The 24,851-nt window shown below is 41.0% G+C and overlaps 2 protein-coding genes across 5 annotated transcripts in view; one reads left to right on the top strand and one right to left on the bottom strand.

The window, feature by feature from the left end:
* lmx1a (LIM homeobox transcription factor 1, alpha) overlaps window positions 1-10,265 on the top strand; it is a 14,643-nt gene extending 4,378 nt beyond the window's left edge. Inside the window, 6 exon segments of the mRNA XM_034223599.1 lie at window positions 3,068-3,288; window positions 4,402-4,580; window positions 7,188-7,265; window positions 7,733-7,817; window positions 8,822-8,995; window positions 9,772-10,265. Of these exon segments, the coding sequence (XP_034079490.1) occupies window positions 3,068-3,288; window positions 4,402-4,580; window positions 7,188-7,265; window positions 7,733-7,817; window positions 8,822-8,995; window positions 9,772-9,914 (880 nt within the window). The 3' untranslated portion in view covers window positions 9,915-10,265.
* Window positions 10,266-14,169: 3,904 nt separating this feature from the next.
* On the bottom strand, window positions 14,170-21,082 carry selp (selectin P). Of its 4 annotated transcripts, XM_034223594.1 has the most exons (16): window positions 21,007-21,082; window positions 20,854-20,932; window positions 20,379-20,765; window positions 19,148-19,255; window positions 18,880-19,065; window positions 18,019-18,198; window positions 17,387-17,572; window positions 17,099-17,281; window positions 16,822-17,004; window positions 16,543-16,728; window positions 16,226-16,411; window positions 15,910-16,095; window positions 15,643-15,831; window positions 15,372-15,560; window positions 14,685-14,807; window positions 14,170-14,599 (listed from the first exon to the last, which is right to left on the bottom strand). In XM_034223594.1, exons 1-16 carry the CDS (start codon window positions 21,010-21,012, stop codon window positions 14,529-14,531), a joined length of 2,628 nt encoding a protein of 875 aa, XP_034079485.1. In that variant the 5' UTR covers window positions 21,013-21,082; the 3' UTR covers window positions 14,170-14,528. The 4 variants fall into 4 exon arrangements, with proteins under 4 accessions (XP_034079485.1, XP_034079486.1, XP_034079487.1 ...); XM_034223595.1 differs by lacking the exon at window positions 16,226-16,411; XM_034223596.1 differs by lacking the exon at window positions 16,543-16,728.
* Window positions 21,083-24,851: the final 3,769 nt, after the last annotated feature.

The following is a 24,851-nucleotide window of genomic DNA, read 5'->3' as shown; positions in this document are numbered from 1 at the left end:
TGTGTGTGTGTGTGTGTGTGTGTGTGTGTGTGTGTGTGTGTGTGTGTGTGTGTTGTGTGTGTGTGTGTGTGTGTGTGTGTGTGTGTGTGTGTGTGTGTGTGTGTGTGGTCTAGCATTACTATACTTGTGGGGACTTAAATCTGTTTACATAGTCACGTGTGGGGACTGGCTTCCCTTATGGGGACAAATTGGAGGTCCCCATGAGGGGGATCATTAATTTTAGGGTGAAGACTTGGTTAGGTTTAGGGTTAGGGTTAGGCATGTGTTGGTTATGGTTAAGGTTAGGATAAGTCTCCAGGAAATGCATGTAAGTCAATGTAATGTCCCCTGAAGTGATGTATACATGGTGTGTGTGTGTGTGTGTGTGTTTGCATGCTTGCGTGCAAGGGGAATACCTTTATCTGAGATATTTAATTAGGGTGTGTGTGTCTTATTTTTTCTCTCATTATTTGTCTTCTTCTTCTTCTTCTTCTTCTTCTTCTTCTTATTGTTATCATTATTATACTTTTATTAAACAAGGACCATATATAAAAAATGATTTAGCTATTAGCCCATTTGCAGTCCCTGGGTAAGTACACACAACATCAGGAAAACACATACACAAAGTCACATCTTAGTAAAAATGATAAACACAGATCAAACCATGGATCAACATATAAATACCAGCACATGTATCAATAACATTTTACAATTGAACAAAAAACTTAAATGACTGCCAAGTATGTTGAAGAGACTGGTTGGTCAATATCCATTTCTTTGCACCATGGGAAAAGAGTAAAAGTCTGTACATGTGTTCAGCTTAAAGCTTGTGTGTGTGTGTGTGTGTGTGTGTGTGTGTGTGTGTGTGTGTGTGTGTGTGTGTGTGTGTGTGTGTGTGTGTGTGTACACTTCTGTACACTTCTGCCAGACACTCATCTTATTATCCAGTGCATCTGGGTTGAGAGAGTCTGACCCTGTCAGTGTGGAGGAGCGCAGGAGGATTTCTGCTGACTTAGTTCTCCGTAATGATCTTGTCACTAATTGCCATGTCTAAATCCAGCGTGACGGAGTGTTCCCGCTCTCCTGGCAGGGCCTCTGTGGTCCAATCATGTCAACGGAAACTCTGAAATATTAAACACCTTGAGCTCCTCCATAAGCATCGGAAGGTACTCTTACCTTTGCATTAACAACGCTTACTGGGTAGACGAGCTAGACGAGGCGCATAATGGAAAAAGGTTTCTGGAAACGTGATTGTCTTTCATGCCCGCAGTCGCTACTTCACTGACACTTATCATTAGCATCATAATGAGACTTGATGTATCACAGAACAGAAGAACATTCCGGGTATTTGCTCCGACACACTTCCTTTGAAAACCTATCATTGATGCATGTTGTTACCACAGGAATGCACATACCACAGACGGTATGGTGGCCATATTAAAGCACATACCATTGAGGCCGTGGGGCGGACGACTCGGATGGGTCAAGCAGCCCGACTGACCCTCCTGAGCTGCTGGGAAAGGGCTTTACCGTTACCGTGGCGATCCCCCCCGGCAACAGTGAGGGGTCCCGGGTATGTTTGTGTTCAGGACGCTGCAGACGGTGACAGGGACGTCTCAACCTGAGGGTTTGCTCTGGGTTTAGTCTGAGGATGTGTTTGTTGGTAAATATTGCCCTAAATTGCAATTAAGGATGTCAAATGCAAATATTAGTTTTACTTGAAAGGTAATGTGAAGTCTTTGATTCACATTAATTACATTTTGCTGAGATTTTAGCTTATTTTCAGGTTAGGTTAAAAGTGCTTCACCTATAATAGTGCCGTACCAGGAAAAAAGAAATGTAATTTCCATTTTCATGGCGTTTCAGTTATTTATAGAATGGTGCAACTCCTTAACATCCTTTTATTAAAACCATAAATATGTCTGTCTGGGACAAGTAAGAAATAAGTAAGAAAAAATGAATATTTAAATGTTAAATGATTCTTAAAAAATAGTTAAGCTAAAAATAAAAATAAATAATTTAACATAAAAAGTAGTTTCAAATCTGCTGCTGACCAGACAGTGTAAGATACATATTAAAATCACATTATTATTATTATTTTAATTACTAATACAATTATCACTCTAATTTATAAGACTTATTCTATTAATTATATAAATATAATACACTATATAATGATAATTATTATTGTATTCTGTTATTCCAAAGTTTACAGTTTTTTACATTTGTCTATAAGTAGTTGCATTGACCATGAAGCAAGTTTTTTTAATTTAAACTAACCTTTAATGCTCCTATTTTTTATAATGGCTACAAAATGGCACAAAAAAAAGAATCTCAGCTGGACTCAGTGATATATGGAGGCCCTCCTTATGGGCCATGTGAAGTATTTCTATGTGAAAACAAAAAAACCTGGAAAAAGCTGTCAGTTTCTCATGCCTGTGCGCGGCCTGCTGACCCGGTCCGGTCCTCAGACAGACTGCAGATCCTGAACGATGACGCACCGTCCTGCGGGACAGACCCAAAATGCCAGCCAGCGGACAGTAGTCCCGCTGCTCGGGGGCCGGCTCGCCCTTTGTCCCGCTCTGGTTAAGCAGACTTAGGGATAATTCCGCGGATAATTCATGGGACCGGCGGCTCAGCCTCTCCCACCGGGACGTCTGATTCCCCCCCTCTGCCTGGAGCCATGGCCTGCCGAGAGCTTTTTCTCCCGCCTCCCCAGGAGCACAGCCTCGGACAAGGCAGCCGGAGCCAAGGCAACAGTCTCTGAGGCTAAGCCCACCAGTCCCGGTTGCCAGGCGCTAAGATGCACACCCGCCACGCTAAGAGTATGTGTCTGAGGAGGAGGTGGGTAGTGGGGGGGGAGACAGGTTGGCAGTTGTTTTGAGTGACAGTTCGACTCAGCAACATTCCCCGAGTCAACCAAGCTTTTTTTTTTCTCATGGAGACCCTTCTTACTGAGGTGAGGGGTCCTTGAGTGTCTCAGCTTATACTCAAGCTCCAAACAAAAGCCTGACTCTGTGATATTTACTGAGCTCTCACAATTCCTCTCCACTTCCTCCCTTGTAACACCCCCCCCTCCCTCTCTCAGTCTGTTTGCAGTGCGTTGTGGGGGCTGCTCTGAGCCCGTCTCCCCCGCTGACCTGGTGATGCGAGCGGGGGCCGCTGTGTTCCACCTGCGCTGCTTCACCTGCAGCGAGTGTTCCTGCCGCCTGCAGACCGGAGAGCGCTGCGTCCTCAGGGGGGGGCGGCTGCTGTGTGCCAGAGACCACTACCACCAGAGTGAGGCCAGCCCCCCCTCCTCCGACACAGGTATGTGTGTGTATGTGTATGTGTGTGTGTGCGTGTGGCCTAGCATTACTATACTTGTGGGGACCTAAATCTGTTTACACAGTCACGTGTGGGGACTCGCCTCCCTTATGGGGACAAATTGGAATCATTAATTTTAGGGTGAAGACTTGGTTAGGTTTAGGGTTAGGGTTAAGGTTAAGGTTAAGGGTTAGGGTTAGGGTTAGGCATGTGTTGGTTATGGTTAAGGTTAGGATAAGTCTCCAGGAAATGCATGTAAGTCAATGTAATGTCCCCTGAAGTGATGTATACATGGTATGTGTGTGTGTGTGTGTGTGTGTGTGTGTGTGTGTGTGTGTGTGTGGGTGTGTGTGTGTGTGTGTGTGTGTGTGTGTGTGTGTGTGTGTGTGGTGTGTGTGTGTGTGTGTGTGTGTGTGTGTGTGTGTGTGTGTGTGTGTGTGTGTGTGTGTGTGTGTGTGTGTACATGAACACTGTATCAAACTTATGGTGCAATACTGGGTTAGAAAATTGGAAACAAAGCATGGGGTTGTTGTGAGACAGTTTTGGGCCGTGTACCAAAAATAAAGTTGGTTGCAAAGTTTTATGATTTTCCACTGTGTGCTACAAAAAGTGATTTGTTAATCTTCGGGAGGTTTTAATGTATATTATTGTCTTAAGTACAACTTGAGCTTGTTGTGTCTAGTGCTGGGTCTAATAACCATGTCTGGGTTAGGTTTAACTCAGAACTTACATGAAAAAGAAACACTAAGTACGGTTCAAAATAACCCTCTGGTAATGGATCAAGTTCCCTGCAACTTTGCGATAAAAAAACAACATGATTAAGTATTAAATATTTATCAAATTCCGGCTATGACTGAAAACCACAAAACTTTATACACATCCGTATTAAGAAATGCAAGTGGTCTAGGGGCTGTTAAAAAGCACTCTGGGAAATAGAGACGAATTGAAGTGGGAATCAGGAAAGTAAAAAAAGAAACAAAAACTACAAATAAAAAACTGAAGAACATCTCAACATCATATCAACAGATTGGTGTCATGAGTTATTCTCCTTTTTCCTTCATGTGAATGCTTTGTAGGTGAATAAACATTTTTCTTTTAATCATGTCTGCCCACTAGGTCAAAGTGAAGATGAAGAAGAAGAAGTAGAGGAGGAGTGTGGAAGAGTTACAGGCAGACGAGTAAGATCAGAAGATCTGGAGAGCAAACGTCCCAAAAGGCCTCGCACCATTCTGACCACTCAACAGAGACGGACCTTTAAAGCTTCCTTCGAGGTCTCATCCAAGCCCTGCCGAAAGGTACCGTCATTATTCTGTTTATCCAGTAGTCTGGAGTTGATGAATGTCATTCTCCGTAGCTTTTGTTAAAGATCAAATCAAATCAAATCAAGTTTTATTTATATAGCACATTTATAAACGAGCCAAACTGCTGTACATATAATAAAAATAGCCTACAGTAGAGACACTTTACAGCAAATACAACAGCACAGATTGTTCAGAATATCAGTATGAGAAAAACGACACCCTCTATCCTTAGACCCTCTGTCCTTAGACCCTCACATCGTACAAGGAAAAACTTCCAGAGAAAACCCACAGTTTAAAGGGGAACATGGGAGAAACCTCAGGGAGAGCAACAGAGGAGGGATCCCTCTCCCAGGACGGACAGACGTGCAATAGATGCCGTGTGTAAATTGAAGAGATAATACATTTTACAGCATATAGACTGAATGTTAGGAAATGCATGTGTCTGTAATAAGAAGATGAATCCACGAGGATGTCAGCTACAATCCTGTGGGAGCCATCAGGGAAGCAGTATGACGAGACCCAAGGCAGGACCGCAGAGACAGGTTCAGCCACGACCCGAAGTCCACGACTTAATCCAGAACTCAGGATAGAGGATCCAAGACACAGGACTACAGCAAGAGGATCAGCCTCGACTCCGGATCCCGGCGTAGATATAGATACAAAACAAGAAAAAAGATTTGGCTGGGTTAATCAGAACAAGAGAATACACAGACACAGACAGAGAGGGAAAAGGTCATTGGATAAAAGTTATTCTTGATAACCCTCTAGAAAGATCTCATGAACTTCCCCACTCAATCTATCAAGACCCGAGCAGTTCTATTAGATATAGGATAAGAAACAGAGAGAGGGAGCACAACAACCTATCTCTTCGTCAGATGCACTCCCCCGCTTATCTAAGCGACTCTGTACCCCGTTACCCTCTACAAGGCCATAGACCAGCAGAGGGAAAATGGGGGGTGGGTAAGGGTAAGGGTTTTTAAGAATAAACCGCAAGGGTCTAAAGGGAAAAAAGATGAAATATAAGATACTATATTTTAAGTAATCCTATCTACTATTCCTATATTCGAATAATGTATAAACTATTTTAAAAATACTTTATGAAATCCTATGTTATGTTATAAATATTAAAATAAAGAACTAAATGAATAAATAAATAACTGAATAAATAGATAATTAAACAAAAGCCAGAGAGAAAAAGTGAGTTTTAAGTGTTGATTTAAAACCCCCCAGGGTCTGGGCCGACCTCACATGGAGGGGCAAAGTATTCCAGAGCCTAGGGCCAGCCGCTGCGAAAGCTCGATGCCCTCGGGTTTTGAGCCAGGTCTTGGGCACTATCAACAGCAGCTGATCAGCCGACCTTAAGGCTCTGCCTGGGGTGTAGCGATAGAGGAGTTCGGCTATATAGGCAGGAGCCAGCCCATTTAGGGCTTTAAAAACAAATAAAAGGAGTTTAAAATCTATTCTGAACCGAACTGGAAGCCAGTGCAATGAAGCCAGAATTGGGGTGATATGGTCGCTGCTTTTTATCAAATCAAATCAAATCAAGTTTTATTTATATAGCACATTTATAAACGATTTTTGGTCGAGCCAAAGTGCTGTACATATAATAAAATTAGCCTACAGTAGAGACACTTTACAGCAAATACAACAACACAGATTGTTCAGAATATCAGTATGAGAAAAACGACACCCTCTGTCCTTAGACCCTCACATCGTACAAGGAAACACTTCCAGAGAAAACCCACAGTTTAAGGAGAAAAAATGGGAGAAACCTCAGGGAGAGCAACAGAGAAGGGATCCCTCTCCCAGGACGGACAGACGTGCAATAGATGACGTGTGTAAATCGAAGAGATAATACATTTTACAGCATATAGACTGAATGTTAGGAAATGCATGTGTCTGTAATAAGAAGATGAATCCAGTGAGAAGACGTGCAGCTGCATTCTGAACTAGCTGGATGCGTCTAAATGAGCCTTGGTCCATACCCACATACAGAGCATTGCAGTAATCAAGTCTCGAGGTAACAAAGGCGTTAATAACCCTTTCTAGGTCTTTAAAAGATAAAAACGACTTGGTCTTAGCCAATAGTCGTATTTTGAAAAAAATATAAGTCATAGGAGCAATGTGTTTTGCATAAAAGTGGGTGCAATTGGCAGGAAAAGACAAAATATTAACTGTTTTTTCTGTCTTTTACTGTATTATCAACAACTGAAAATGTTATCATTCAAAACCACTGAATGATATGTTGCTATCATGATTCTTTGAAAAATAACAAACAAAGAAGTGACTTTTCAATGCATAAGATATACAAAAGATTACAGAAGTATGGCAGGATTTCAGTTATCCATCATATATAGTAGTGTTTTATTGCATTTGGGCAGATGATGCTAAAGTCACGACTCCATTATGAAGCTATAACTAATCCCAAAGCACAGACATTTAGAAAGAAGTCATTTCCCCTTATCCTTTTGTCTTGTGTTTGAGGTGGATTGGTGGAGGAATATTTCAGTTTTTAACCTTCAAGTGACCTCTTCTGTGTTTCTATTTTCTAATTTCCCCCTCCCTTTCTTTCTCTCCCCTCCCCCTGAATCTTAATCCAAGGTAAGGGAGACCTTGGCAGCGGAGACGGGTCTGAGCGTCCGGGTGGTGCAGGTCTGGTTCCAGAACCAAAGAGCCAAAGTAATACAAAGTGCAGACACACACACACACACACACACACACACACACACACACACACACACACACACACACACACACCACACACACACACACACACACACACACACACACACACACACACACACACACACACACACACACACACACACACACACACACACACACACACACTGCTAATAAAAGGACTCTTTCCGCACCGTGTTTGTATGCCAGCGTGGAAATCTGCCTGGTTATCTGTTCATACAGGAAACTGATGACATCTCGCTGCGATCACTGCAGATTAAAGCCCATATTTCCTCACAAAGTGGGCTCATGTGTGGCTTCCCTCCGCCACTGAAAGACGTCCTTTACCTCCCTGTTAATACATTGACTGAACACACTCGTATGCCTGGGTGGCGGAGGGAGTGTGGAGTGAGGAAGATGTTTTACAGTATGTGAGATGAATGTCTGCTAATGTATGTTTTCAGATGAAGAAGCTGGCCAGGAGGCAGCAGCAGCAGCAGGAGCAGCAGCAGACTCAGGAGCCACATGACCACACGTCACATCACACAGGTATTATATACTGTCCGAGGTTCTTTATTACAAATATATTCTAATTACTCCCATATGAAATGATATCTTCCTTTAAAGAGAAACATATTTCCCCAAGATATGTAGAAGTATAATGTTTTCAAATTTTTGGTAGGTAAAAAAAAGCATTTATTTATATTAGATTAGATAAGATTAGATCAAATTAGATAGAAACGGTTTTGTTAGAGCAGCATGTAAAAAAGGTATTGCAAAGATATAAAATACAAAATAAATATATAAAATAAAAATGAAATAAAATATGTTATGTTAAAAAATATAACAATTACAATAAAAATGTTTTAATTAAACATGTCCCCTTCAACACAAGAAAGATATATACTATATGTACATAGCATACACAATATAAAATATGCAAGTTAAGTTAGAATACACTTTTAATAGACAAACCTACTACTTGAATTGATATAAACATAAATATGACCGAAAAAGACAAAAATATAATATAAATGTACACATTTCTATTTATTACAACGGCAGGAGGGTCAGATTAGGATGCATTCCTGATTTATGTGAGTTTTGAGGGCCAAAAAGTAATTTAATTGAGCTATGAAGGGCAGTGGCAGTGGCTCAGTCTGTAGGGGCTTGGACTGTGAGCCTATGGTCACCGGTTCAAGTCCCCGACAAGACTTAAAATATGGAGCGTGGACTGCTACTTGGAGAAGTCCCAGTTCACCTCCTGGGCCCTGCCGTGGTGCCCTTGAGCAAGGCACCGGACAACCCCCCCACACCCATTGCTCTCCGGGCGCTGTACAATAGCTGCCCACTGATCCTAGTACTAGGATGGGTTAAAAGTAGAGAACAACTTTCACTGTGCTCTGCATGTGTGACCATTAAAGAGGGTTCCGTCTCTCCCAATTCTTCTTCTGTCTTAGTTTAAGACATTGCTGTAACAGCCATTACTAACCTCACTCCTGTGTTCCTCCTGTGTTCCCTCCTGTTCCCCCTGTTCCTCCTGGGCCTCACAGCGCCCTCCTGTGGCAGCCTGACCTCTGAGCTGGAGCACCTGGGCTCCTCCTTCAGTCACATCCAGCAGCAGCAGATGGGCCTCACCACCCTGGAGCAGCAGGACTACGACATGGACCCCTTCAGACAGGGCCTGACCCCTCCTCAGATGCCCGGGGATCACATGCACCCCTACGGTAAAGAGCGCTGTCAAACCGTGACGGAGAATTATGTTAAGAGAGGTTTTATTTTATTTCTGCAGTATGTACCACATTTACAGTATTAAACAGCTTTAACCAAATGCATCTCTAAAACTAACCTGGATTAACATTTTAAATCACAATAGAGTCAAATTATTTAGAAATTGTATAAAAAGTCAATCAGAACTTTGTTTGTCAGTAACAGTAAAACTATACTTGATGCAAGAAATGGAAATGTCACATATATACATATCATTTAGGCAATTTTTCTGCAACATGATTACTTAAGAATAATCAGGATTTTATTATTTTTACATGCATTATAGTTTGTTTACTTTCTCACATGTACAGTAGTTCCTATTTTGCTCCAGCTTTGCAGTAACGTGTCCTGCTTTGTGTCAATGTGCTGTAGAATTTACTCTTTTGCAAGGGACCAAATGAAAGATTTAAAATACAAAATAAATGATAGTCTCTTTGTGGCTGCTTACTTTAGTTCAGTTGGTGGAGAAGCTCCTTTTGTCATTAAACTCTCATGTAATTGTCTGTCCAGGAATCCAAAATACTACCATATAATTTAATGGTGCATAAAATGGAAATTAACAACAAAATTATATATTAAGGTACAATCAAATTACAAAACCACCAACAATCGGCACGTCTCTACCACTAAAGTTTAATGTTTTTTTATCACAGACAGTCATTTATATTGGCATAATTAAATATATCGACATATATTTCACATCTTGAAATACTTTTAATTGTGTATTTTTCAGGTTTTAAGGGTCTGTACGGAGACATGGACAGAGACGCTCTGTGTCACGTGCCTGACAGCGACTGCCTCTCCCTGGGGGACTCCTCTCTGCTCACCCCCATCGACCGCCTCTACTCCATGCAGGACTCTTACTTCACCTCCTGAGGGTGGAGATCGGACTCAGAGAGAAACGGTGTGTCTCCCTCATCCCTTTGTTCACGCACTGTGCACAAGAAAGTAAAAGAAGTGGTTGCAAAAGGGAGACGTGGGTACACTGACACCATGCAATATGCAACGTGCATGTCCATTTAAACACGATTACACTACTGCCTCCAATGCTTTACAATCTGTACGACACATGCAGGCTCCTGTGTTAGCACGACGCGGACCTCTCTGTTTGATTATTAACTGCATCTACTAATGTAAATAACTGTTTGTGTGTATTTATTCTCACAATGTGTGTATGCTGTTTATCTTGACTGAATCAACAATGATCAATAAATAATGGTTATACGTTACGATTATTGTCAGATCGAGTCTGACATTTTTCTTCCGTCACAAAAGCTCCATTTGCAACATCAACAGAGATAAATATTTAAGACAAGAAACAAGGGAACACTGCAGGGCCGGCCCTTGGCATAGGCAGTATAGGTGAATGCTAAGGGCGCATCAACCTATGGGGGGCGCCGAAAATTGGGGGAAAGAAAATAAATAATATTTTTTTTATTTAAAAAAAATGTTTTATTTAAATTTCATAACAAAACAATTTCCCGATTTTGGATCAACAAAGTACATCCTATTATCTTATCTTAACAGAACTACGCCTATATTGCATACAGCACCCATAAACTATGGCGCAACCCCCCCCCCCCCCCCAAATCAGGTAAATTGAACTGCCCCAGCCCCGCTGCCCCCGGAGCCGGGGCTGCGGGGGGAGGAGCGAGGGGGCGGGTCAAGTGTCATTTTTAATGTGGAAGTAGATTACAGCCCTCTCTTCACTTGATTAGGACAGCTCCTACTGCTGTAAAAACTAGAGGTTTATGTGAAATTGTTCTTTTTTTTAAATAATGGTTTTTATAGGTTTTAATTTTGTATTTGGGGGGGGGGGGCGCCAGCTAAAATCTTGCCTAGGGCAGCTAATTGGTCAGGGCCGGCCCTGGAACAACATTTAACAAAACATCACGATCACTGAAGAGAAACATGCTCAAGACTCTCTGTATTTAATTTCAGCATTGTCTGGTGCTCAAAATAATGTTTCATTCTAACCTTACAGTATTAAATGATGGGACCCTGTATCTCCGATTTGATGGTAATAATTAATATTCACTGTTCAGGACATGGTTAGGGTCCAGCAATGATGTTGATACTGTAAGATACAGTGAATGTGTAAAATATGGTGCTGATTCATGAAGAAGATGCACTGAAAAAACTGAAACGTTGACTTTAATTAATTGTATAGGTCAACAGATTTCACATATCTGTTTTAGGTAAGTTAAAAGCATTAATATTACGGTTTTGTATTGCTTTCAACTGACCCAATACAGTTATATGAAATCTGTTGACAATACATTTAATTAAAGTCAATGTTTAATTTCTTCAGTGTGGTGCGCAAAAGAATGCTTCAGTGAGACCTACTAAATTGCGGGACACGGTATCTTCGATTTGTTGCAATTCATATTCTCTGTTCAGGTCATGGGTTCAGAGATGCTGTTGATACTGTATGAGACAGTGAATGTGTAAAATGTGGGGCTGATTCATGATGAAGATGGGGTATTCATGCTGAGGGTTAGCGCCGGGTCAGTCCATCCTCGGTGCTTATCAATCCGATCTAGGTGACAGGTCAGCGAGGCATCTTCCCCCCCGACTGTTGGGTGGATCATCAGATTGTGAAACGCCGGGCTATGACAGCTGTATCGGGTCAGTGGCAGGTAACCATCACATCCACGCCGCCATCATCAACGCTCACATTGTGCTCCTCGCGGTCAAAGGCCCTCGCTGCATTTTTCTGCCTTTTCCCTCCTCACAGTCATACAGGAGTGGAGGGGAGGAGGGGGACCACCCAGGCTCTGTGGCCAGCTGGAATGCACCGATCCTGGGGAGGGAGGTTGAGAAAACCCCCAGACAACGGAGGGGCTGAAAGCTGTGTCAGGGGAGAATGCCCAGGGTGACACAGAGATATGAAGCCCCACTGTATGGAGTGCCTCCTTGCCCCAGCCGTGAACCCTCTCCTGGACCCTTCTCATATTTCCCACTATGAAATCAGACCTCTCCGAGCAGAGAGCGCAAGTCAATGGTCAGGAACAATCTAACTGTCTGTCACCGCGGTATGCTCCTGCCAAGCAGCGCTGCAGAAGTGTGCAGCAGAGTATACACAGTGTGTGTTTCTCTGCTTTTGTATCTGTGTCTGTATCTGCTAGTGTCTGCTGGCCAGAGGTGGGAAGTACTCAAGTACAAGTACCTCAACATTGAACTTCAGTAGGCTACAGTACACTGAACAAAACTGAAACGTTGACTTTAATTCAATGTATTATGTCAACACATTTCCCACAACTGTATTAGGTTAGTTAAAGGCATTACTATTACGTTGAACCTAATTTGTTATTCAAATGTAATATTATTGCTTTCAACAAACCTTCACAACATTATGTGAAATGTAAGTAGAATATTAAGGTACATTACTTGAGTACTTCCATTTAGTGCTACTTTATACTTCTACTATGCTACATTTAAAAAGGAAATAATGTAATTTACTCCATTTCATTTATTAAACATCTTTAGCTACATTAAAAAAATAAAAAAATGCATCTCCAAAAACTAAACTAGTGGATTAACTCTTTGAGTCACAAGTCAAATTGTATAAAAAGTCAATCAGAACTTGGTTTGTCTACAACAGTATAACTATACTTGATGCAAGAATATGATCTGGACATGTCACATATATACATATAATTATAAACACACTTAAACGCAATTCTTCTACACCATGATTACTTTTACTTTTTATAATTTAAGTACATTTTTCTGGAAATACTTTTGTACTTTTACTTAAGTAAGATTAAGTAAATGCATGACTTTTACTTATAATGAAGTATTTTGAGAATAATATCAGATACTTTTACTCAAGTAAAGCATCTGAATACTTCTTCCACCTCTGCTGCCGGTGTGTGTGTGCAGGTGGAACAACTCTCTTTGCTCCAAGGATTGAAGTATCATAATGTACTTCCTTGTATCTTCAGATAAAGAGAGCCTTACAGGAAATGAAGCCACTGCTCACCTGCAGCCCTACTTCCCCTTCTTGTGTGTGAGTCTGTGCACAGTTGGCACGTGTGCATGGTTGCCAGCAGCAGTGGGTGGGATGTGAAAAATAATCAAACCGTGATCATACGGTCACAGCGGGTAGCAATAACCTCATTATTATTCTGACGATAGCCAAACAGTTTCCTGTCGACAGTGTGGTTATTTATTGCACCCTTCATGCCAACCACAGGCCACAAACCCTCTGTCTTTTAACCGCTATAATTGGCTTCATGCTGTTGCAGCGCCAAGACAGATGCACACGCTTTGCTGAAGACACTCCATTGGCCATTTGCAGCTCACATTAAGAGTCTGGGGGTATACGTTTGGCACAGAAGCACTGGGAAGACTCAATTCAGTAGATACAGCCATAGGGAAGAATATCGATACAATCCAGACAATTAATGTACAGCTAAATTAGTAAATACAAAACATACAACAGCCCTAATTGTCTACAACATATGAGAGGTTCATGTTAATCCAGGATACTGTACTTCGGGGGCAATGTATTGTCCCTAAAGGTTGGATAGGTGCCCAGTGTGACACATTGAGCAGACACTGATAATAAATCACTTTCTCCCCATTCAGTGACACAAGCTTTCTGGACACTAAATATGCTAAATTGACACTTTGTGGCAGTCTGGTAATCTCAAAGGTTTTCTGTCACTTCCTAAATTGACCCCTCAGTATTAGTTCCACTATGGGAGGTCACATGTGGGCAAACTGAGCTGCTAGCGAGGGCACCAGCAACACAGGGTCAACCCATTCAGCACCGATGGACATGGATAAAGAATCACAGCCTCCTGAGCCTCCTGTGGGTCATGAGTGGTCGTCGATCAATCAGAGGGTCGAGCTTTCGATATCTGATCCTTGCAGTCTACAATTCAAAGTGTCCTTAGGCAAAATACCAAACTCAAATTTGCTCCAGATTTATGTAAATGTACTGAATCATAATAAGTAATCAAGTTGATGGTATTGCCTTTGCCACCAGTGTATACATTGTGTGTGTGATAGGTGAATGCCGGTATGTGCTGCAACTTAGCTTTGACTAGGACTAGAAAAGTGATCAATATCCCATTCATCTTTTATAGTGAGGTATTTGGTGAGTCTGTAATACATTCAAGGAGACAATTCAAAATAGTTTATTGTCAATCAAGCAATATACAAAGTAAGACAGAGAGCAAAAGATGCACATTGACTGTACTTTGTGCCATTAAGAACATGAGAAGGTTGTCATGCAGAATGTGAATAATTAGCTTGGGATTTAAGACTTTCATTAACAACAACTCCACTATATTGCGCTTTTGCAAATTAAGTCTTTGAATCTTAAATGATCAAATTTTTATCGAGTGGAAATTGTAATAACCCATCAATGCAAAGCTCTATTCCTACTACGTGCAATTTCTTGGTTCCAGTGTTGTATAGTAAACAAGCTTGATATTGATTGAGAGCATTAGGTTAAAGAATTCGAAATGATTAGAAAAATCAGGAGTCAAAATCAAATGCTGGGTTCTCTCGGTCTCCCCATGCTGGTGCTTCAGACATCATGTTATTTTCTAAGATCAGAAACAGGAATGAACTGTGAGTGCTACAACATGCTGCATATGTGAAACTGTACAGCAGCATTTCAGTCGGTCTCACCTCTTTTTTTTCTAAATCTCATTGTGATCAACACAGCCAGTCCAATCAGGACCAGCAGCACGACCACGTAGGCTACTACGAAACCTGAAGACAGCAGCATGGCAGCCCACACTGTCAGATCCTCTACAGAGACAAATATAGATCATAGTTTTTAACATTTTGTATTTATTCCTAACTAATGTTTTCTTGATCAAACTGCAATATCCCAACAAGACACATCACAGTCAAAGTTTGTACAGGTATTCAGTTTGGCGAATCCCCTCACTTTCCCTCTGGCGCCACCATCAGGTGAATGTGTAAACTTTCACAGTTCGCTTTTTAACCTCTATCTGATTGGCACATGAGAGAATAGACATTATGGTTGGCAGATGATGTGTTCTTATGAATTTTGTGTCTTATTTGCTCTAATGCCACAATGAGGCTGGGTTTTTCATTGACCAATATAAATAACTGTTATGCCCCCCTCAGGAAGATCATATTTGTTATCCTTTAATTGTTTATTTAACGCCACCATCAAATCTTAATACAAAAATACATAAGACACGTGTCCAATGTTTGAGTTTAAGATCAAATTCCTGCAAACCCGATTACATTTAGCAATCTGTAATTTTAGTGCACTGTAGTTAGTTAATAAAGGGTTGAAAATCAGCATGTTTGCATGTTCATCACAGACATAAATCTAATTACCTGTGCAGTTTGGCCGGCTGTCGTTCCAAATCCCAGAGGAGGAGCAAAACAACAGCTCAGTGCCATTCATGGAGAATCCCCCTTCACAGGCAAAAATACACTGAGAGCCAAAGCTGAAGTTCCCCAGAGGATGGGAGCAGTTCACAGACAGGGATCCAAACAAGGCAGGAATAGCCTCACACTGTAACGCTGAGACAAAAGACAGAAATTGCATGTCATGTCAGTTGTTGGATAACCAGAACAGCAAGAATGAGTTAAGTTAAGCACTCACGCTGGCAGGTGGGTGGATCCTGACGCCAGTGTCCTGAGGTATTGCATGTCATAGTTGGTGTTCCTCTCAGCCAGAAGCCCTCATTACATTCAAAGTCACAGCTGGAGTCATAGCTGAAAGAGGAGTACGGATGGCTGCAGTTCATCCTCCCGTGATGTGGGGCCTTGTCCAGTAGGGGGCATGGCCGTGCTGCAGATAGCAACCAAAAATATGAGTTTCAGAACAAATAAGGCAAATAAAGTGCTCAGCTCTCATATGATTTATTACCCAGGCAGTGGGGTAATTCAGTGCTCCACGTGCCCAGAGAGGTGCACTCTGTGTCAGCCGTCCCATTCAGGAGAAAACCCTCCTCACACGTTGACATACACTGAGAACTGAAACTGAACTCTCCATGAGAATCAGAGCAGACTATGGAGCCATGAGAGGGGGAGCTCAGGGTGGGACATCTTTTAGCTGGAGGGGTAGAGAGCAATACACCAAATAATTTAAATAGAAACTACAGTCAAGAGATCACAACCATTAAATGAAGATTCCTCCAATAGAGGACAATTACCAGATGATAATTTAAAGATGTATAATATACCTAAGCAACGTGGAATATCAGTGCTCCACGTGCCCAGAGAGGTGCACTCTGTGTCAGCCGTCCCATTCAGGAGAAAACCCTCCTCACAGGTTGATACACACCGAGAAGTGAAACTGAACTCTCCATGAGGATCAGAGCAGACTAAGGAGCCATGAGAGGGCGAGCTCAGGGTGGGACATCTTTGAGCTGGAGGGGTAGAGAAAAATATAGCCAAATAATTAAAAAAGAAACTGCAATCAAGAGATCTTATCCATTAAATGAAGATTCCTCCAATAGAGGACAATTACCAGATGATAATTTAAAGATGTATAATATACCTAAGCAACGTGGAATATCAGTGCTCCACGTGCCCAGAGAGGTGCACTCTGTGTCAGCCGTCCCATTCAGGAGAAAACCCTCCTCACATGTTAATACACACTGAGAACCAAAACTGAACTCTCCATGAGAATCAGAGCAGACTAAGGAGCCATGAGAGGGGGAGCTCAGGGTGGGACATATTTTAGCTGGAGGGCATCAGAGAGAGGGAAAGATTAGTAATGTTTTGAATTTCATGTGGTGAAGTGGTACAGGGGAAGAAATTACAACAACAGATTTACCCAAGCATTGTGGGATGTCTGCACTCCAAACACCCTGGGAAGTGCACTCAGTGCTGTTGGTCCCATTTAGAAGAAAGCCCTCGTCGCAGGTTGTCTTGCACAGAGACCCAAAACTGAACAGTCCGTTTGGGTCAGAACAGGATAGGGAGCCATGAGGAGGATTTATTGGGTTACACCTCTTAGCTTGAAGATATACAGAGACAAGGGAGAGACGGATTACACAAACTTGTTTTCAATTTAAGGTGAAAGAGAAAAAAGAACAGACTTAATCACGTACCCTGGCAAACAGGAAGTGCATGACTCCAGTTTCCCTGGGCAGAACATTTCGTCATGTTTCCACCAATCAGATCAAATCCTTCTTCACATAGCACGGAGCATATTGAGCCATAGCTGTTCACTCCTGGGTCCTGACATTGCATGGAGGCATGAGGTGGAGCCTTTAAACTGTTGCACCGCACCACTGCAGAAGAAGAAATCTTATCAATCATCAGAGCAATGTACATTTTTTGTTTTTAGGACGATTTTGATGCTTTCTGGGAGCCCTGACATCATTTCTGTGACCCACCTGTGCATGTAGGTGTAGGGTTGCTCCAATGTCCCGAGGACAGACAGGTGTATGTGTCGTCTCTGGTCAGGTAGTGGCCTTCCTGGCAGGTGAAGTTGCATCGTGAACCAAAAGAGAAAGGCTCCACAGCGTCCACACAGGTCACATTGCCCGAGACAGGAAAGAAAGCGGGGGAGCACCTTTTTACTGTGGGTGGGATATAGATACAAATCAGGCCACTCAATGGAAATCAATGCTCTTATGAAACACATGTATTGTGACTCCACTTATATAAACATAGCAAAAGCATGAGGTGGGAGAATGATTTCTTACGTAATGTACAGACAAAGGAAACAATAACGTCCCACCCAGACTAAATTACAATGCTGTTTTCTCAATGCTGGCAAAAATGAGTCTGAAATGAAGCGATAACATGTGCCATGTGAGGCCAGCTATGTTTAACCAAAATGTGGCTGTAAATCTATTAGCAAGAGTCAAGTATTACACAATAGGATATTACATGAAAAGTGGCAGCTACGGAGAATTTCACAAAAGATATTCACATTTTTAACCTTCAATTACTACAGTTTAAAACAGGTAACAGGCTAGTTTAAAACATGATTGGGGGTATATTTAAAAGGTGATGACTTTACCTGTACAATCTGGGACTATGGATGTCCACTGGCCGTTGTAGTGGCAGCGTATCTGGTCTGGTCCACGGTGCTCGTAGCCTTCATCACACCGGACCTGGCAGACGGACTTGAAGCTGTACGGGGCGATTGGGTGGCTGCAGTTCTTGATGCTGCTGTGGTTCAGGACTGGACACTGTTCAACTGAGACAGGAAAGGAACAATATTTTTAATTGTGTCTTTGACATTGGAAATCACAATTGTTTTTTGTGTTTTTAAAACATTTTCTTTCCCTGTGTCTTGTCTGATTTCACTTCCTATGTTTGTGTATTTTCCCACTTGTTTTCAATGTAAGTCCATCTTTATTACTTCCACCTGTTTCTCAATAACTCTGATGACCCCTCCTTTATCCAGTTCTGCTTGTATTAAGGTCCTGTTTTTTTTGTTAAGTCTTTTTCAGATTTGTGTACATCGGGCAACATGTATTAAGATAAGATAAGATAAGATAGTACTTTATTGATCCCAATTTGGGACATTTTTGTGTTGCAGCATAAAAAGTCATGGCATTGTACAATACAAATTAAAAGACAAGAAATAAACAAGAAAGTAGAAAATAAAAATGTTGAATTTACAAATGAACAATAACAAGATATAAAGCAAGGTATTATATATATATATATACATAAGTATGTGACAGATGGAATATTAAATATTAAACTGATGTACAATGTACAGTGTCTGTTCTGTTTTTTTTTTGCCTTGCCTTTTTTTGTACCCAACCTTTTAAATAAAGGTATTTTCTGTTAAGTCTTCCTGCCCTCAGCATTGGGTCCACCCTGCTCCACTAGCTGGGACAGTTTTGACATTGTTGGTCCCCAGTTGTACCTTGACACAGAGGAACAGGGTGGGTCCACAGTCCGCTGGCCTGGCACAGCAGAGGGGACTCGCCCACAATGCGAAAGCCGAGATCACAGAGGAAACGGCAGGAAGAGTTGAAACGATTTGACCCATAGGGACGGGAACAGTAGCTGGAAGCTTGTTCTGGGTCCAGCAGGGGTTTGCACGCGATTGCTAAAGAAGAAAAACAATATATTTTTAGACAGTTTATTATACTCAGAGTAAAAGGTTATGAGTGGTTTAAAATGTTGCTCACCCTCTTCACAGCGTGACCCCAGGAAACCAGGATGGCACTGGCAGGAGTAGTTACCCACCGTCTCCACACAGTCTGCATTGGCACTGCAGGACTCTGGTTTACAAGAAGCTGCGTACATAGAGAAAGAAGCAACTACTGAGCACACGTTTATAAAGTATCAAGCATCCCGTGATTGTATTTCATTAATAGATCGTTCTATTGTATATTCAAACGTATGCATTATTTGTATTCAGATTTAGAAAAATAATTAGAAATCCTGAATTTGTCGAACAACTTATATTGTTAAAGCAAAGGGTAGGTGCAGATAAAAAGCTAAAATAAAATGAATAGACTGATTTAAAGAAGAGCAAGCACACGTTAATGAAATCAAATCCAATAAGTTCACAGCCATTTAAAAAAACACAAGTATCAGCATTGTAAAAAAAGTGACTAAACATATGCAAGTAGTGATGTAGCAGACAGTAATAACATTAATTTAAAAAAGAAAAAAGGTGTTTATTGCATTTTGCTCAATTCTTTCACACACAGTGACGTCACGAGCTACCCACAATGCAACACGCGCCATATATATATATATATAAATACGCCATTTTCCTGGAGGTGCAAATATCCTGGAGGTGCTAATATAAACAGCTAGGTAACGTAGCCATGCAGAGCGCACTAGATTTTTTTTCTGAATTAACGACCGAAGAAATCGCTGCATGTCTTCGGATTACATCTCTGGATTTGAGGGGTGTGCTCTAGGTCGTTACCAGCGTAAACTAGAGCTATGTGGGTTGTCGGATTGCCCTTACAGACTGCCTGCAGATGTATGGAAAAACAACAGTGGCCTTCGTCGATTTTGGCTGCATCTACGTCTAATTTCTGGAAACACCAGGTGAATGCCCCACTTGTCACAATAATATTATCATGCCATTGCATATATGTGGTATTTTAGAGTTGACTATATATTGATTAAGGCAATAGACTATGATATTCAGTACAGGAAGCTTAGCAACACCTAGACGGTGTAAGGCTGCTTGCACCTCGCGTAAAACGGCGGATACCGGAAGTACGGTGTCGCGCTCGGCCCAATACCCGCATGTGTGTGTGAAAGAATAGATATATATATTTCTCCTGTTGCCTGATAACATCTTGTTGCTGTTACAAAATAGTTTCTGCATTTGCATCTCACATGCTAAAATACATCTGGAGTCAGTTTATGTGTCAATCATAAATAAATAAATGTAACCTGTATAGCAGACGGTTCCCTTCCTCTTGAGACAGTTCTCATTGTTCCACTTGGCTGTGTCTTTAACCCTCTTGATGTAAATCTCCACACAGTCCTGAGCGGCGATGTTATCTGGCTCCTCCACCGCCCAGTTCTGAGCATCTTCTGGCACCTTCTCGTCTGTGTTTTTCCAGACCCACTCTCCCTCCCTTTTGCCTATGCCTATCCAGTAATATTTTGTGTTAAAAGGTAGCAAATTGTTGATGAAGTCACTCTCCTCCTGGTTCCTGATGGGCACCATGTCTGTGAAGTGCTGCTGGCACCACTGACGGGCCTCCAGCCATTGACGGTTTGAACTGATGTTGAAGTTGTAGCTCCATGCATGCGCTCCTCCTCCGCTGCTCAGGTCTAAGATGAGGTCAAAGGATGATGATACGAAAATTAAACTAGTGAAGAAACAAGAGATAAAATAATTTGTAAAAGTACGTAAACCTACCTTGGACAAATCCAATGAGTGCAGCTATCAGCAGAATGTGATGCAGGCCTTGTCTGGTATCAACTGATCGTTGAAACATCTGAAATCAAAAGAGTTATTTTCATACTTGCACATAAACGTGAATTTACAACACCGATATATCACAGGTCTTACCATCATATCTGTCTTCACTCAATCTTGTTGTTGCATTGACTTTGCTGACGATCAATGGCAAAGTGGAAATGTCCAATTTTGTAATATCACATCTGCCGTAACTTCCTCTCAGGAAGGACAATACTATACCACCCATAACTCTCTGGGAACACACACACAGCCACACACACACACACACACACACACACACACACACACACACACACACACACACACACACACTCATATACACATGCATCAAACTCATACAGACATCATCATACAAACTTTTTTTAATTAGTTTTATTCATTTTAATGTTTCTTTAACAATAATACCACAGAAATGCACCCTTAATGTTATTACATATGTTTACATATGATCTGAGAACAAATAAATCATGTACACACAAATACACACTTACATTTATCCCTACAGAATAACCCAATGAAGCTTTAACATACAATATATCAGGAAAAAATGCTTACAGCCGGTGACTGCTTACATTAAATGTTAATAATTTACTCAAAAGAATCCAATTTATACTTTATTCCAGTCAGTATATATTTTATTAAGACATAAATGAGGTCCCACTTGTCCTTCATGTTTGTCCCTCAGAGAACGGACTTGTCACTTCCTCAGGCTGCCTATGAAGGACACACACATTGATTAATAGAGTCACATATTTGTATCGACATCTACATTATTTCAGTGTGCAGAATATATTCTAATGTACAGTATTTCATTTTACATCCACATTTTTGGAACAATTACTTACATTTTCCCTATTCCTGCAACTTACGTAAACCACTTTATCTATTCTACTATGTTATGTTTTTGTAAAGTAAAGTACTGTATATAATTAAGGTTGCATTCTTGGAAAATACTTGACAGAATGATTCAGTGAACTAAATACCAACGTTTTAAGGAACAAAAGCAATAAACTTTCACATTGATTGTGCATAAATGGGTGTCGCTGCTTTCAATGAGTACATTTCGACACTGACCTTAGTTGGGCAAGTTTCTTTCCTGTGAGAAATTAACAGACAAAAAGATTACTATGGTCTGTTGCAATAACATGCATCTCTATTTCAATGAAGCGTGATTGAGAAACTCTCACTTTTTCTGCGTTTCATCCAGCAGAAGCAGAGGCAGCAGAGGACTGACAGCGCCACGCTCCCAGCTACAGCCAGCAGGGCCTGCTTGTAGTCTGGGGAAAAACAGTCATTTTTATCCTAAGTCATACAATCGTAGACAGAACAATGTTTACTTTTCTAAACAGGGTTGCTACTACTACTACTACTACTACTACTACTACTACTACTACTACTACTACTACTACTACTACTACTACTACTACTACTACTACTACTACTACTACTACTACTACTACTACTACTACTACTACTACTACTACTACTACTACTACTACTGCTGTTTCTGCTTCCAGAGACAATGCCGCTCCTCAAACTGAACAATACTGTCTAACGTGGGCCACTCCCCCCACCAAGCCATGAACTGAAAGAACACCTGGAAGCCTCCCGGTCACACCAGCACCAACCCTTGGGTCAGTCAGATGGGACTAACGGCTTAACTTAGGGCATTTGGTTCAGAAATATGACTCTCGTTACCGCAGAGTGGGTTGTTTTTTTAAGGCTATTCATACTGCTATGCAGAGGATGCCTGTAGGTTGGCAAGCTGTTAAAAGCCCCTACTATTTTTAAAATAGGCCTAAATGTCAGGGGCCTCTTAAATGTCTAGTTCTACATGTATTCCCATTATATGGACAATGTTTCCACCTGGTGAAACTGAAGGCTGCACGGTACTCAGGCTACAATACGACCATTCTGTTCTGCTCTAACGATTCAATTGATAGATTCTACATCAAAACAATTAGCTTTTATTGTTTCCAATGATAACGTCATTTTAAGAGAAGGAATGCAAACCTGTTTTCAAATGTAAGGTTTTGAATGTGTTTGACATTTCTCAGTAAAAACACCCTCAGACACCCACTATCATTTATGCTATGCCATCAGTAGTGACTCAGATGTTAGGGGGAAGAAGCTTTTCCTCCCAAATCAGATATGCTTTGTTTTTCAACAAAGGTATACATTTCCTGCATAATATATGTTTCTCACAATTGTTTGTTTTTTTGTAAGCTGCACACAGGTGATACTGAGTCTTCTCGATTAATAGATTACACCATGCTTAAATAGACTCCTAAGTTATTATTTCATATGAGACATATGTAAGAAAAGGGAGGGAAGAGTCAATTATATTGAGTAATTGATTTTATATTGGAACATTTATTTCTGATAAACTAATATGTTATCAAACGGTAAATGGTGAATTAATATAACATTTAGAATCATTGAGAAGGGGTGATATCCGCAGGGACTAGCTCACCTTTAAATTACAATAACATTTCTCTACTTTGGACTGATGAGTTTATGATTCTTGCATGTTAAATGACTAACACAAACCTTACATTTATGCATGTGCATGTCTCAGGAAGGCTCCCAAATAATTCTGAGGGGCCTATCCTATTTTTGTATTTAAATGATAATGTGCTAATCCATTACCTTGAGTTGTCTGCACTCAGGAAAACATCCCTATCAAGTGTTAACCCAATAACTACAGTAGGACAGCTCTGAAGGCCAAGGGTCAGAGAGAGAGCTACGTGGGTCCACGCCAGCCACTGCAAGGTCCTAGTCACCAACAAAAGTAGATGACAACAAGTGATGTGTCCTAATCACCAACAAAAGTAGATGACAACAAGTGATGTGTCCTAATCACCAACTTGCACCACACTTGCACTACATACACCAAAACACACTACACACAAGGTATCACGAGCAAGTGCCAGCTGAGCGGTTCCATATGCTCTCTGGTTCCTCGTTTGTGTTACCGGTGTGCGGAGTCTGACTGTCCGTGTCACAAAATCGACCGAAGGAATACACACACACACCCCATGGAGCATTCCCACCTCGTGATGACGGCTCGCCTGGGACAACGCAACCGTGAGCAATACAACTGGCCTGGCCCAGTGATGTGGGGTTTAGCTCGCCACAAGATTACGTTTGGTTGTGCGGCGACAAGCTCTATCAAGTTCTGGCTCCCCTCTGGATAGGTACATGCACTCTAGTGGATTTGAATCCAGCAATCAGGCTTAACAACACTACTCTTTAATGTATTATCCATGCATAGAAAGACCTACAATGATGTTTCAAGTACTGGATTAATTTCAGTTTTGGCCCAAAACAAATATTTATAATATTTCATATAACAATTATGTAGCATATTTGATCCTCAAATTAGAGAAGTATAATTTAAAGAAATTGATATTCTCAACATTAGATAAACACAGAAGAATCCTTTCCAAGTACCATAAGTAGCTCAGGTAAGTATGGCTAATAGGAATACTTGATAGACTTAATTTGGTACAGATCAGTGGTAGCATTTACAAATGTAATAATTCAAGGTTTAAAAATGTTTAATCCTTCCTTTCCAGGTTTTTACAAACGTCTTTGAATATTTGCCTAACTTTTCCTTTTCAGATTTTGAACAATGTACTTGAATAAAATGAATGTATTGATTTCACTAAGTGCCTTACTCTTGACTAAAGCGTATTTAAGTAAACGTAAAAGTAATCCTAAAATTGAGGACACTGCACTTTTGCAGATTACAGATTGATCAAATCACCATTGTGAATTCTATACTCTAACTGTACATTTGTAGCTGGATCTCTTACGATCCTGAGTTTTAAAATGCTTTTGACTAGTGATTGCCTTGAAGTAAATCTTTAAAGCGGCAAGCTGGTTTTGATTTTATAGTTTGATGAATGAAATTAACTAATGGTAAATGATCA

Source organism: Gymnodraco acuticeps, unplaced genomic scaffold (assembly GCF_902827175.1).
Source record: "Gymnodraco acuticeps unplaced genomic scaffold, fGymAcu1.1, whole genome shotgun sequence".
Taxonomy (NCBI): Eukaryota; Metazoa; Chordata; class Actinopteri; order Perciformes; family Bathydraconidae; genus Gymnodraco; species Gymnodraco acuticeps.
Note: the sequence above shows the minus strand (reverse complement) of the source record. Positions and strands in the feature narration are given on the sequence as shown.

Bases quoted from the DNA above. Each gene is read 5' to 3' on its own strand.
- selp (XM_034223594.1), bottom strand. The intron at 16,412-16,542 runs GTATATTATACA...CTACCCCTCCAG, and splicing joins TGATATTCCACGTTGCTTAG to CTCAAAGATGTCCCACCCTG. The intron at 15,832-15,909 runs GTAATAAATCAT...TGCTATCTGCAG, and splicing joins TGAATTACCCCACTGCCTGG to CACGGCCATGCCCCCTACTG.